The 15884-nt window shown below is 37.8% G+C and overlaps 1 protein-coding gene across 2 annotated transcripts in view; it reads left to right on the top strand.

The window, feature by feature from the left end:
• ADGRA3 (adhesion G protein-coupled receptor A3) overlaps window positions 1–3222 on the top strand; it is a 127945-nt gene extending 124723 nt beyond the window's left edge. For both annotated transcript variants that reach the window (XM_002814636.4, XM_063723340.1), the window contains 2 exons: window positions 1413–1508; window positions 1649–3222. In XM_002814636.4, the coding sequence (XP_002814682.4) occupies window positions 1413–1508; window positions 1649–2891 (1339 nt within the window). In that variant the 3' untranslated portion in view covers window positions 2892–3222. The remainder of the gene's footprint in view (window positions 1–1412; window positions 1509–1648) is intronic.
• Window positions 3223–15884: the final 12662 nt, after the last annotated feature.

Here is a 15884-nt window from a genome sequence, read left to right as displayed (position 1 = left end):
CCAGAGAGGACATTTTTAGCATCATGGTGGTAAGTGGGTACAGCTGACAATAAGGTGATAAAGGCAAGGAAGTCGTGGTACCAGTGTTTGCAGAAGGAAGAGAGAAAAGTAGTGATAGTTCCAGGAAAGTTTTAGAAGATGGGGAAACTTGAATGAATATATATATACACATATATATATGTGTATATATATACATATATGTATATACACACGTGTGTATATGTGTGTGTATATATATAAGCAGTAGAGAAGCATGTATATATATATAAGCAGTATATATATAAGCAGTAGAGAAGCATGCTAGAAATAAGCAGTAGAGAAGATTTTAAAGATGCAAAATAGGGTTATTTGATAACAAGAATGGGGGTAGGGGGCGTTGAAAGAAGACAGAGAGGGTGATAGGACCCAAGATTAATTTTGGAAATAATGCTTTCTTTTCAGGTAAGAAGCAGATGTGAATTAGTATAGCAGGAAGAAGGGGAAGGTCACATATTATTGGCATCTTTCTAATCTGTGGAATAGAAGGCAGAGTTATAGTTTTATAGGGTAATTTTCAGCAGTACTAACATCATGTTAAAGGATTTTAGTAACTAGGTACGATAAAGAAACAATATATGGACAAATGTATCACAGATATTGCGTTTATCCACCCAGTGCAAGATTTGGGGCAATGTCTCAGGAAGGAGCAAACACAAAATTAAGATTCTGACTCACCCAGGATGGAAATTTCTTTTCAGAGAGATGAAGGAGCTCAGAGATGAGCACAGAGTTTTTCTTTGTAGGACCAGTCACTGCTCTGTTTCAATCAGTTTTATTGCACCATCATTTCCCTTGCTGTCCCCACCTCTCTTTGGAAAAGGGGTCAAGTAGGGCCTCTGCACTCTGTGAAGTTGCTGGGATCCAGATACCCTCCTTACCTCAATTTCAGTGGACTGGGGATGAGATACACAGCAGTGGGCAGTCCTGGGACATGCAGGCTGAGCTGAACATTAGTCAGTAATTACTATGTCATTACATTTTTTGTGTGAACTAAGGCATTTTTCAGTTCACCAGCTGAATCTAAAAGAAGCCAGTTCCTGCTACAAAAAAAAAAAAGTAAGCTGAAGTAAGCTGAAATCCTACCAGCAGGCGCAGAGTGTTGCTTTGCCTGTCCACAAGGTGGCAGAAGCTGATCAGCTTTCATCTACTGGGAAACTTACTAGACCTTGTGCTTTAAAACAAGAAATCTAAAAAACGAAACAAAAACACATTACTGCTAATAAATCAGCCTCCCGAACTTAACTCTCAGCTTATTACTGGAATAAAGATAATAATTAATCTTCAGGGAATGACTTTTGAAATACTGAGATATTATGAGAGACGCATGTTAAGAAATGGAATGATGAGTGGTTTTTCCTGATTCCTCCTTCTAGATTTTACCTGATTGGTGGTGGTATCCCCATCATTGTTTGCGGCATAACTGCAGCAGCGAACATTAAGAATTATGGCAGTCGGCCAAATGCACCCTAGTGAGTATTTTATATTCTCTGTGTACTTCACCCAGTTGTTTCTCTTTTAAGTATTTTCTAGGCATTACAGGTGATTGCAATTTCTTAAATAATTTGTTGAAACATATAGCATCGATCTGGTTTACCATTTTCTTTTCCAGTTGCTGGATGGCATGGGAACCCTCCTTGGGAGCCTTCTATGGGCCAGCCAGCTTCATCACTTTTGTAAACTGCATGTACTTTCTGAGCATATTTATTCAGTTGAAAAGACATCCTGAGCGCAAATATGAGCTTAAGGAGCCCACGGAGGAGCAACAGAGATTGGCAGCCAATGAAAATGGTGAAATAAATCATCAGGATTCAATGTCTTTGTCTCTGATTTCTACATCAGCCTTGGAAAATGAGCACACTTTTCATTCTCAGCTTTTGGGGGCCAGCCTTACTTTGCTCTTATATGTTGCACTGTGGATGTTTGGGGCTTTGGCTATTTCTTTGTATTACCCTTTGGACTTGGTTTTTAGCTTCGTTTTTGGAGCCACATGTTTAAGCTTCAGTGCATTCTTCATGGTCCACCATTGTGTTAATAGGGAGGATGTTAGACTTGCATGGATCATGACTTGCTGCCCAGGACGGAGCTCGTATTCAGTGCAAGTCAATGTCCAGCCCCCCAACTCTAGTGGGACAAATGGAGAGGCACCCAAGTGCCCCAATAGCAGTGCGGAGTCTTCATGCACAAACAAAAGTGCTTCAAGCTTCAAAAATTCCTCCCAGGGCTGCAAATTAACAAACTTGCAGGCGGCTGCAGCTCAGTGCCATGCCAATTCTTTACCTTTGAACTCCACCCCTCAGCTTGATAATAGTCTGACAGAACATTCGATGGACAATGATATTAAAATGCACGTGGCACCTTTAGAAGTTCAGTTTCGAACAAATGTGCACTCAAGCCGCCACCATAAAAACAGAAGTAAAGGACACCGGGCAAGCCGACTTACAGTCCTGAGAGAATATGCCTATGATGTCCCAACGAGCGTGGAAGGAAGCGTGCAGAACGGCTTACCTAAAAGCCGGCTGGGCAATAACGAAGGACACTCAAGGAGCCGAAGAGCTTATTTAGCCTACAGAGAGAGACAGTACAACCCACCCCAGCAAGACAGCAGCGATGCTTGTAGCACACTTCCCAAAAGCAGCAGAAATTTTGAAAAGCCAGTTTCAACCAGTAGTAAAAAAGATGCGTTAAGGAAGCCAGCTGTGGTTGAACTTGAAAATCAGCAGAAATCTTATGGCCTTAACTTGGCCATTCAGAATGGACCAATTAAAAGCAATGGGCAGGAGGGACCCTTGCTCGGTACCGATAGCACTGGCAATGTTAGGACTGGATTATGGAAACATGAAACTACTGTGTAACATTGCTGGGCTTCCTAGGCAGAAATTCATATAAACTGTGATATTCACATTCCTTGAAGCTATGAACATTTAAAAACTGATTACAGCCACCATAGGGATTCAAAAGAATTTGGAATAAACTTTGAAGTTTTGGATTTTACTTATTTTTATCCCCAAGTTGTTGCTATTTTTTAGGATCTGAAATAAAATCTTTCTAAAACATTGTTTTAGTTGTCAAAGCACCAACAGGACATTTTGGGATGTGAAATGTAATTTCTTGGAATCTGTAATTTGTACTTAACATTTCAGGCTTGTATTTAATATAATAAATAGGTGTTTGTTATTGTGTCAATCTGTTATTTTTATATTTTACAATACAAGCATTTAGTTCTATTTTAATGAAATTAGTGGTTTGGGGTATGTTAATTACACATAAGTCAGTTATATATATATTGCATGGTTAAGTGTATTGATTTTGGCACATAAATCAAAGTGATTTTTGGGTTGCTGTATTTTATAAGTCTAGTTTTAAATGCTACCAGGTTTTAAAAGGATCTCTCAGGATGTTTTTTGAAAATGGAAATGCCTGAAAAACTTCTTACATTGCCTTACTTTTGCGTTATTCCTTGGATCCTAGTAATGCTATTTTCAACATGGCTGTGGCCTTTTCATTGCTTTATGTTCGAGCTTAAGTTTCTTACTCTTTTTGGTGCGGCCAGGTGGGGGTGATTGCTGCACGAAAATTATTCTTGAATGCAAATGAAGAGCTACCATTTAAGGTTCACATTCTTCAATATTGGCTCTTACGTTGACTTTTATTTTGTACTTAAACAGGTAAAGTTCCTTAGATTCATGCTGAAGTACTGATTAAATCCCATTCCAGAATTCTAAAAACAGCTCTGCCGCAAAAGTTCTCACTCACTGGTCTTCGCTACACTGCAGTCTAACTCATCTCCAGTCCTGAGTCTCGCTGTGGTTCTCAGTTCCCTCGTATGCAAGACAATGTCTGCAAAATTGACACAACTTTGATCTCTTTTCAGCGGAAGTCTAAAGGTTTGAATCAGATTGGATTCAAAAGTACATATTCAAGAAATGCTAAAAAGAATCAAGCCATTTAGCTTAATAAACTTCAAATTCTGAGAGCTTAACTGCTTACGTACAGAGAACAATTCTCTGAGCCATCCTGAGATTACCCATTCTAGTGTAAACGTTCACTTTTCACTGGGTTACTGCATTAGAAATGTTATTTTGCTTGACAATATTAAAACTGATAGTTCTACTTAATTAAGCCTTTTAGGTTTGAGTTTTAGAGACGTTATTTTATGGTGGGGGAAATAAAGCAGCCAGTGGATAGATTTGGATATAATTCCTGGTTTATGGTCTCCTGATAAATTGATATATTATGTTCAAGATGGTGTTTGGAAATGACAAAGATAAGCTAATAAGAAATGGAGTGAATAATTCTTATTTATCACTATTTTTTTGTTAGCTCAGTGTTTAACCTGTTTGACCTGCTGGTCAGCTGTACCTAGGGAGATAACTTTCTTGTTCTTCTTTTTCCTGCCTCTGCATAGGAAGTGAGGAATTTTCCTTCCTGGAAGATGTTGCCCATTCAGCAAGCATTTATTCATTTAAACATGCCTTATTTTAGGTAGCAGAACAGGTGCTGGCAGTAGGGAAGGACTGGAAAAGAAACCAAACACTTGGAAGAAGATGGAGATTCTGCTAAAAATGTTCAAGGGGATTTTGTTACTCATAGCGTGGAGAGTGATGAGCGATCACTTACTCATCCTTAGTATTTCAATTAGAGTTTTGATATTTGTATATAGGAAGTGAGTAATATGTTGTATTCCCTCCACCTTTGTCATTTAAGATTTATAGCTGAGATTCTCTATTTTTCATAGAATTGTAAACTGCTAACAGATGTTTCAGTTTTCTTAGAGATCAGCATGATCATTTTCCTAATTTAAAAAATTTGACAACTAAGATCCAAAGAATTTCTGGCTTGCTGGACATGCTGGCAGGTTATACCATGCCCACAGCTAGAACCATGTTTGCCAATGCTGAGGCCACCGTGCTTGGCAACACATTTCATTGCTTTTACAGTGTTTATTATCTATAAAATTGTATCAGACTTTATTCTTATCCTAGTTGTTTTAAGTTTTAGTTTCATAATAAGGTGTAGTTGGTTATATTCTGCTTAAGGAAACAGTTATGATTCTTTTATTTCATGACAGTTTTTTTGTTTTGTTTTGTTTTTAGAGTTGAGGTCTCACGCTGTTGCCCAGGCTGAAGTGCAGTGGGGATCATAGTTCACTGTAACCTCGAGCTCTTGGGGTCAAGCGATCCTCCCACCTCAGCCTCCTGAGTAGCTGGAACTACAGGAACAAGCCAGTAGCCCGGCTATTTTTCTTTTTATTTTTGTAGAGATGGGTCTCGCTGTGTTGCCCTGACTGGTCTCAAACTCCTGGCCTCAAGTGATTCTCCCACCCTTGCTTCCCAAAGTGTTGAGATTATAGATATGAGCCACTGAGCCCAGCCAAAAGTTATTTTCTTAATGTAAACATTATATCTACAGATTACATATATGATGTTATATACTAACCTGCTTTTTGGGTAACAATGAGAAATTAGATTTGTGTATGACTATTTTTGTGACTAGATTTATATACTAATGTAAATGTATATTAATATTTCAGGTCATTAATAGATGGCAACTGATTTTTAAATCTCAAGATATTTTGGATAAATTTAACAATGTAACTATATCTATGTTCAATATATTTATATTAGTAATATATACAGATGGCAACTTAGGTTTAGGTGCTGATTGGAATCTATACATAGGTCTCATTATAGAGAAGCAACAGTGTTAGAACAGACTTACATGTTTCAAGTATTGAGTTCAGAATGCCCAAACTAAAGTTGGTTGAGAACATACAAAATTAGGAAGTAAAAACATTAACTGAAAACATCTGATACAGGAATTAAACTAAATCATCAAGGTAAGTGAGGCATACAACAGCAATCCAAAATTTAAAACAAATCTTAATTCTGTTTTTATTTTTGGATTCCAGTAATCATTTAGTTATTTTAGTATTGACTCCAGTGCTTTTATCTGAGAGGTGATTTGATTGTTCGTAATCACTTAATGATGTTTTCCAAACTTGAGTCATTCCATCACTTTTGCTAATTTTGTTATATTTTTCCTAACACTTGTATTAATGCTGTCACATGGATTATTGCTTATATTGAAATATAAGCAATAATTATATTTATTATAATATATTATTGAACATATTGAATGTTTACATATATTGAATAATATATAATATTCAATATATTATGTTGAAATATAAGCAATAATAAATTCAAAATAAAATCAGTAGATTTATTTGTATAAACAAGGCAAACTCCTGAAGGAGAAATTTTTCATTGTTTGTATTCTGCCAGTGCTAAAAATGTGACTGCGTGTTGCTAGGTCTTAGACAAAGGTGAGATTGTAACCAATAAAATTCTGCGTTTTGTTTGTTTGTTTAGTTTTGGTATGAACTCTCTTGAATCCTTCTGACCTACTCAGATCATTTCACAGCCATGTCTTTTATTGGCCATTAGAAGCTCCTAAGCAGTGGTCGTAACTGGGCTGTGGGAGATATTGATTGATGAACATGTACAGTGTGTGTTAGCTTAGTTGTTGTAGGCTGATAAACATGGTCTTTCCACCTTTTTTGTAGACCCAATCCAGCTTTGTATTATGTGAGGCCCCAGGTAGCCTTTGGATAAAGCTTTTTTTTCAGCCTCCTTTCACTGGGGATGCCAGAGGCTTAGAAGTAGATACTGAATGTGAATTTACAGGACCATAGTATTAAGAAGCTTACATTTATAGAGTCATTGATGGAGGTTGACCACTACCTTCTCTCATAAAGTTGAATGCTTAGAATTACTTCCTGGCCCAAATCTCACTAGACTTCTGTTCAACAAACTTGTTTCATGCTGCCTAAAACACATACTGACTTAATTGCATCATATTTACAAAATGGTAGGAGAAAAGAGAGTGTGTGTATGTACGTATATTTAATCCATTATTTGCTGCGGCCATCTGCTTTAAGAAGATACTGATGAAGACCTTTATCAGGTATTTTCAAAAAATTCAAAATGTTTTCAGAAGACTCTTCAGATGCATTCCAAAGAATCCAGCTAATCACATCTTCAATTTTGTAATCATTGTGTTCACCCTGTTTTGCAATATAATACTAATGAAGGCTTGTTTCTATGGATAAATTTTGATTGTTCTAATCAGGACCTATATTTGCAAGACATGATTGCTTGCAAAGCTGGATTTGGTCATGAGTACTGTGAAAGGAAATTGATCTCAGGACCCCCAATTCACTAAGCCAAAGGGAAAGGTCAAGCTGGAAACTGCATTGGGCAAACCTGACTCCCATTCTGTTCCTAAAATAAGATAGCTATGAAGATAAAAAAAGCTACATACTTCCCTCACAATGTGCCCACAAAGAAATTCCTTGTGGACTAAGGACAGACAGAACTCAAAGTCATCCCTTGGCTCATGTGAGACAAATGCATATCTGATTGCTTCCTTTGCCCTGTTGTTTCACTAAGCCAGACTAAGGCATAAGTGACTATAAATTGTGTATTCAATGAAAAGCTAATCAGAAATTCAAAAGAGTGCAATAGTTTCTCTCTTATCTACCTATGATCTGGAAGCCCCCTCCTGGCTTTCCAGACCGAGTTGTACCACCTTTTCAGACCAAACCAGTGTACATCTTACACATACTGATTGATGTTTCATATCTCCCTAAAGTGTAAAAATCCAAGCTGTACCCCTACCACCTTGGGCACGTGTCATCAGGACCTCCTGAGGCTGTGTTATGGGCACGTCCTTAACCTTGGCAAAATAAACTTTCTAAATTGACTGAGACTTGTCTCAGATATTTTGAGTTCACAGTGTTACCGGAAAGGGGTCCCGATCCAGACCCCAAGAGAGGGTTCTTGGATCTCGTGCAAGAAAGAATTCAGGGCAAGTCCACCGTGCAAAGTGAAAGCAACTTTATTAAGAAAGTAAATAAAAGAATTGGCTACTCCATAGAGCAGCCCTGAGGGCTGCTGGTGCCCATTTTTATGGTTATTTTTTGATGGTATGCTAAACAAGGGGTGTATTATTGATGCCTCCCCTTTTTAGACCATATAGGGTAACTTCCTGACATTGCCGTGGCATTTGTAAACTTGTTATGGTGCTGGTGGGAGTGTAGCAGTGAGGACAACCAGAAGTCACTCTTATGGCCATTTTGGTTTTGGTGGATTTTGGCTGGCTCCTTTACTGCAAACTGTTTATCAGCAAGGTCTTTTTGACCTGTGTTTTGTGCTGACCTCCTGTCTCATCCTGTGACTTAGAATACCTTAACCGTCTGGGAATGCAGCCCAGTAGGTTTCAGCCTCATTTCACCCAGCTCCTATTTGAGTTGGAGTTGCTCTGGTTTACATGGCTCTGACATTTCCACCCTCCCTTTTATAACAGAACCCTTAATCCTAAGGGTTGCAGAGGGACAAAGATTCATCTTCTGTAACTTCTTCAGGCTGAATAGGAATGATGATATTCCTGCCTAACTGTTAGGGTCTCTCGTGTTCAGGGTAGACAGGAGCTCAATCAGAAAGCATCAGTATGGCGAGGGCCGTTTATGACTCGAGTTTCGACAAGAGGTGATATCTGGCAGATTAATAAGTGTTCAATTTAAAACATTGAGTAAGCTTGTCCTGTATTCCTACACGAAGAGTAGAACAGCAATATATTCCATAAAAGTAAAGCAAAATAAAGTTATTCCAAGTAAACTAAATTAGAAGGCTTTTTATAAACTGGGCAACTGTTGGAACTAAGCTGGTATGGGGTTGTTAGCTGGTTGTAATGTGCCCAGAATTAGAATACTAATCCAGATTTTTATATTACCCATCCCTCTTGTTTCTTCTGAGCAGCAGTCAGAGATCACTGGTTGGTTCACAGGAATAAGCAGGATTAGCCTAAATTGCAGAAACAAAACAACAGATGAGACTAGAATTTAATAACAAGTTTACCATAGTTCTTGAAACATACTATTTCTCTCTCCAATTTCCTATTTTTACTAAAGACAAATTATGGTAAGACTGATTTGCTTTATTATAATTGGCCTGATTATTTGTATAAAGTACAGCAAGAATAATTATTTTTCACATAGGCTTTTTAATTGGCTTTAAAGGAACTCTGTTTCATAAGGAATCTCAGGTAAGACTTTTTTAAAGCTGAGCCCCTCGATGAGTTTATATCTTCAAATACCTATAAGTTAGGTAAATTCCTTTCTTTTTGAGGTCCCAAGATAACTTTGGGCTCCTAGGCCTGTGAGAAATAGACATTCTTTACCATAGTTCAGAAACCCTATACAGGGACTGTAAAGGCAAGGTATGAGGCCAGTTCCCCAGAGGGCTTTTATTGGCTCTACAAGTCAGGTTTGATTCCTTAAAGGAAAACACACCATTCCAGTTGAAGCCTTGGTAAAATAACCAATTTCTCCAGTTGTGTCTCGTTACAAAAGAAAACAGATTGTTATTGCACTTATGCAAATAACTAGCCATAAATTAAGAATTCTCACAGTTTCCAAATTTTGTAGAAATCAGGTAGAGAGAAATATGTTCCAAATTTTGTTCACAGGAGGATATTTTACTCAATTGCTAAAAGCTGTAAATAGCTCGAAAGAAAAGTATTCTTAACTCTGAAAAGCAAAACAAAGGTTCAGCAGCATTTTAAGCAAAGTTAAAAAGATTACACTTCTTCAGTTTAGTCCATGTAGTTAACTTCTATTTGATAGTTATGAACATTTCAGCTCTCTGTGAGAGTTCTGAAAGCTTTTTCCTTTATTCTGATGTCACAATCTACAAAGTTATCAGAAAAACCTGCATTTAAGAACACCTGCTAGAGTTCTATAGTTGATTATAAACCACCTTCTAAAGAGATTGAAACACAACAATTGTCTGTGAACGATTCTGGAAGTTTTAGGACAGCCACTGTTAAAGCCACAGTTGATAAGGAAATTTGGACACACAAAATTTTACATAACAATTATTAACCCGTTAAACCATATTAGAATTACAGGAGTTTCCCATAACTTTGGAACATATACCAATAACACATTTATGTAACTATAGTCCGAAGAAAGCAAAGCACTATTTCACATTTGATAATGCTTCCTGTATGATTTTTGTACCAAATAAGCCAAATTTTACCTTTACATTAACGTACTATTAATTTGAAACCCAAGTTTTAATAAAATCATATGGACTTGTTTACCCAATTTTAATGTTTAACTGTAAGATAAGATTCTTATAAAACTTTTATAACCCTTTATTTTTGTGAAAGAGCAGATTAGTGCTCTAAGAAAAACCTGTGGTGCTTTTATTCCAATGTTTAATTTTTGGAAAAACTAAATAATACCCCTTTAACTTTAGCCAATATGTTTGCACACAGAATCTCTCACAATTAATTTTTTCAAACCTTCCACAACTGTTCAAACCTTTAGCTTTATTCTAACTTAAAACAATTATTTAACCCTTTAGGCAAAAAATCCACATTCTCATGCCTTATAATATTTACCAAAAGTACATTTTACTTTCCTTAAGACACCTTGCATGTAAAACTGTTTCTTCAGTAGTCTCAATTATATGTTACAATGTTAACTTTTAGCAACTTTTACTTTTGGTGAAAACTCTGGTTAGTAAGAAATTGTAATTGTGTACTAGGTGTGGTGTCTAGCCTAGGACACACCAGGCAGAACTGCAGATAAGAGCTGATGCTCCAGCATAGCTAGGGGACGTGGCTAAGTCCACATGTCCCCAGGCCTTATCTGGAATCTAATGGCTTTAAAGTAGGTAAATTGTTACGATTTCCATTCTTTCGCATTTGCTGAGGAGTATTTTACTTCCAATTATATGGTCAATTTTAGAATAAGTATGATGCGGTGGTGAGAAGAATGTATATTCTGTTTATTTGGGGTGGAGAGTTCTGTAAATGTCTATTAGGTCTGCTTGGTCCAGAGCTGAGTTCAAGTCCTGAATATCCTTGTCAAATTTCTGTCTCTTTGATCTGCCTGATATTGAGGGTGGGATGTTAAAGTCTCCCACTATTATTGTGTGGGAGTCTAAGTCTCTTTGTAGGTCTCTAAGAACAGTGCAATCAAATTAGAACTCAGGATTAAGAAATTTACTCAAAACTGCACAACTACGTGGAAACTGAACAACCTGCTCCTGAATGACTACTGGCTAAATAACAAAATTAAGGCAGAAATAAATAAATTCTTTTAAACCAATAAGAACAAAGACACAATGTACCAGAATCTCTGGGACACAACTAAAGCAGTGTTTAGAGGGAAATTTGTAGTACTAAATGCCCACAGGAGAAAGCCGGAAAGATCTAAAATCAACACCCTAACATCACGATTAAAAAAACTAGAGAAGAAGAGCAAACAAATTCAAAAGCTAGCAGAAGACAAGAAATAACTAAGATCAGAGCAGAACTGAAGGAGATACAGACCTGAAAAACCCTTCAAAAATCAATGAATCCAGTAGCTGTTTTTTTGAAAAGATTAACAAAATAGATAGACTGATAGCCAGACTAATAATGAAGAAAAGAGAGAAGAATCAAATAGACACAATAAAACATGATGAAGGGGAGATCACCACTGATCCCACTGAAATACAAACTACAATCAGAGAATACTATAAACACCTCTACACAAATGAACTAGAAGATCTAGAAGAAATGGATAAATTCAAACCCTCCCAAGACTGAACCAGGAGGAAGTCGAATCCCTGAATAGACCAATAACAAGTTCTAAAATTGAGGCGGTAATTAATAGCCTACCAACCAAAAATAGCCCAGGACCAGATGGATTCACAGCCAAATTCTACCAGAGGTACAAAGAGATGCTGGTACTATTCTTTCTGAAACTATTCCAAACAATAGAAAAGAAGAACTCCTCCCTAACATATTTTATGAGGCCACCATCATCCTGACACCAAAACCTGGCAGACACAACAAAAAAAGAAAATTTCAGGCGAATATCCCTGATGAACATCAATGCAAAAATCTTCAATAAAATACTGGCAAACCTAATCCAGCAGCACATCAAAAAGCTTATCCACCACGATCAACTCAGCTTCATCCCTGGGATGAAGCCTTGTTCAACATACGCAAATCAGTCAACGTAATGCATCACATAAATAGAACCAATGACAGAAACCACATGATTATCTCAATAGATGCAGAAAAGGCCTTTGATAAAATTAAACACTCCATGCTAAAAACTCTCAATAAACTAGGTATTGATGGAATGTATCTCAAAATAAGAACTGTTTGTGACAAACCCACAGCCAATATTATACTGAATGGGCAAAAGCTGGAAGCATTCCCTTGGAAAACCGTCACAAGGCAAGGATGCCCTCTCTCACCACTCCTATTCAACATAATGCTGGAAATTCTGGCCAGGACAGTCAGGCAAGAGAAAGAAATAAAGTGTATTTAAATAGGAAGACAGGAAGTCAAATTTTCTCTGTTTGCAGATGACATGATTGTATATTTAGAAGACCCCATTGTTTCTCAAGCTAATAAGCAACTTCAGCAAAGCCTCAGCATACAGAACCAATGTGCAAAAATCACAAGCATTCCTATACACCAATAACAGACAAACAGAGAACCAAATCATGAGTGAACTCCCATTCACAATTGCTACAAAGTGAATAAAATACCTAGGAATCCAACTTACAAGGGATATGAAGGACCTCTTCAAGGAGAACAACAAACCACTGCTCAAGCAAATAAGAGGACACAAACAAATGGAAAAAACATGGATAGGAAGAATCAATATCGTGAAAATGACCATACTGCCTAAAGTAATTTATAGATTCAATGCTATTCCCATCAAGCTACCATTGACTTTCTTCAGAGAATTAGAAAAAACTACTTTAAACTTCATATGGAACCAAAAAATGCCCCTATAGCCAAGACAGTCCTAAGCAAAAAGATCAAAGCTGGAGGCATCACACTACCTGACTACAAACTATACTACAAGGCTACAGTAACCAAAATAGCATGATGCTGGTACCAAAACAGATATATAGACCAATGGAAAAGAATAGTTACCTCAGAAATAATGCCACACATTTGCAACCATCTGATCTTCGACAAACCTGATAAAAACAAGCAATGGGGAAAGGATTCCCTATTTAATAAATGATGTTGGGAAAACTAGCTAGCCATATGCAGAAAACTGAAACTGGACCCCTTCCTTACACCTTATACAAAAATTAACTCAAGATGGTCAAACCCAGTTTGACCTTAAAGCATTTAACAAATCTGATATTTGGCCTTAATTTAGACCAAATGTCTACATTTTCAAGTCATTTTATTTTACCAATAATATTTAAAACTGTCTATTTTTCAAAAGATTACTAAAGTCCTATGAACAAAAAGGCATTAAAGTTTCTTTTTTTCTGACAAAATATTTAAGTGCTTATTTTTAAAGCCAATTAATTAGAGCCCTTTTACATATAAACATACAACACATAAATAGAAGATTTACCACTTGTAAGATTCTTTATTTGCCAGTTTCTTAATTGTATCACTGGCTTCAGAGTGGAGCCCTTGGAGCAACAGGGCCAGGAAAGCATGTGTTTCTAGGGCCAAATAAGCAGCAAATAAGCAGCTGAAGGCAAAGACAGATCCCCAAAATTAAGGGTGCCATTTTACACTGGATCCTGGATCCCCAAAAGGAGAGAATACTATGGGGGAAGACAGTGCAGTGCTTCTACCCTGCATTTCATTGCAAGGCAACCCAAAGCTAATCAGCCCCTTTTGTAATCAGCCCATCCCTCATGGGAGTCTCATCTCCCAGCAGGGGGTGGGGATGTTTGCTTATCTTCCAGATGGCCAAGAGCATGCTTCTCTGATCCAAGTGTGCAAAGAGTCAAGTATTCCTCCATAACTACTATTAGTCATCCCTTATATTTCCTACCTAGTTGTTACACACCAAAGCTCTCTCATAACGCAAAGTAATTTCTGATACCCCCAAAACTCAAAACCGTCAGATAACACAATGCAAAACAGAACACAGCCTTTGATTTTGAGAGGGAGCTATCTGTTTTTAATTCCTGGGGTTTCATGAGGAAAACAAGTTTGTTGTTGTTGTTGTTGTTGTTTTGTTGTTTTTTTTCTCAAAATGGGGTCTGTGGTGCTGTGGTGCCTCCTCTGTTTTTCCCAAGGAATCCCAGGTTACCAGAAGTTACCTTAGAGCCTCTCATGTATGCATTGAGTGGCAAGACAAAACCAACAAACAAAAAAAAAAAGAAAAACCATTCAGTCGACTGAGAAGAAAAAAACCTTTTTACAGGAAAACGAGTTCCAAGAAGAGGAAAACATAAAGGCCTTTTAAATGTATCTATAGTTTATCCACTTTTAATTAAGCTAACTTTTAACCATAGTGCTCTTTAAAAAAGAAATTGTTTCAGATCTCTTATTACCCGACTTTAGCCTTGCCAAGTGGCCAATATTTCTAGCTTCTGAACTTTACCAAAAATAACCTCCTAGGTGCTTAGAGCAAGGAAAATTTAAGACAGTCCGCAGAGGAAAAGAGAATAGACAAAGTCACACAGATAGTAAACCAGAAATGACTTACTTTCTAGGTAGGGAATTGAACCCTGACCGCCACTGTTACAGTGCAAAACCCTAGCTACTGAACTACAGGACGGGGTAGTCTCTATTCCCTTTCCCAGAAGAAGTCTAGGGTAGTTAATTTTGAGCTAGCAAAGACTTTTTAACTGTTTAATATGATTTTTAGAGCTAACTATGACATAAACCCTAAAATTTCTGTTTCCTAGAAGGCGAAGACCAAGAGAATGTACTTCCACATGGTTGAAAGGTCAAGCTCCCAAGGACTTAAAAGAAGGTGGAGACTTCATCCAGTTCTTTTTTTTTTTTTTTTTTTTTTTGAGACGGAGTCTCACTCTGTTGTCCAAGCTGGAGTGCAGTAGTGTGGTCTCAGCTCACTGCAACCTCCACGTCCCAGGTTCAAGCAATTCTCCTGCCTCAGCCTCCCAAGTAGCTGGGATTACAGGTGCCCGCTACCACACCCAGCTAATTTTTGTATTTTTAGTAGAGATGGGGTTTCACTATGTTGGCCAGGCTGGTCTCGAACTCCTGACCTCATGATCCACCCGTCTCGGCCTCCCAAAGCGCTGGGATTACAGGCGTGAGCCACCGCGTCCGCCCTCATTTAGTTTTTTATTTGTTTCAGGGACCTGCAGCCAAGTTTGTTACTGATGAGCTTGCTGGGTCGTCTTGAAAAGCAGGCTTACAGGTATTCTAAGCCCATGTTTTATCCTGAAGTACCCCTCAACACAGAAAAACGAATTCATAGCACAAAATACACCAGCTTAAGACTGGCCTTAGAATTCTTTTTCACAATTACAAACTTCACAGAGGAGATAAACTCTGAATTTTTTTTTTTTCTATTCATTCAATCATTTGCATAGAGAGATAGAAGCCAGAAATCTGGTAAGAAATTCTTACCCTTTTGCCGGCATGCCAGGCTTCTGGGTTCCCTTTCCTGACCAGCACTAATGATCCGGCTTGTGGCACCATCGCCTTGGGGGCCAAGCCACATCCTAAAGGAAAATCATTTTTTTTTTTGTTCTGGCCAGAGCAAAATACGTGTGATAAAACATAGACGTTAGCCACTGTGCTTAGTACCCAATATCAAACTGGCAAGGCTTACATTTGCCCCACATGGGCCCCTTCATCTTTAATCCAACCTCCGACTTGGAGTTTCAACATGTAGTCTCTAGGCAGGATGGTTGCCCTGAGTAACAGAAAAGATAGGAAAGGAGAGAGAGAAAAGTATTGCCTCTAGCAGAGTGGGGCAGGTGAAATGCTCAGGGAGGCCAGAGAAAGACCCACCCATTGCAGCGACACTGAAAAGT

This window comes from Pongo abelii, chromosome 3, assembly GCF_028885655.2.
Source record: "Pongo abelii isolate AG06213 chromosome 3, NHGRI_mPonAbe1-v2.0_pri, whole genome shotgun sequence".
Taxonomy (NCBI): domain Eukaryota; kingdom Metazoa; phylum Chordata; class Mammalia; order Primates; family Hominidae; genus Pongo; species Pongo abelii.
The sequence above is the reverse complement of the archived record's forward strand: the minus strand, read 5'-3'. Positions and strand labels throughout refer to the sequence as shown.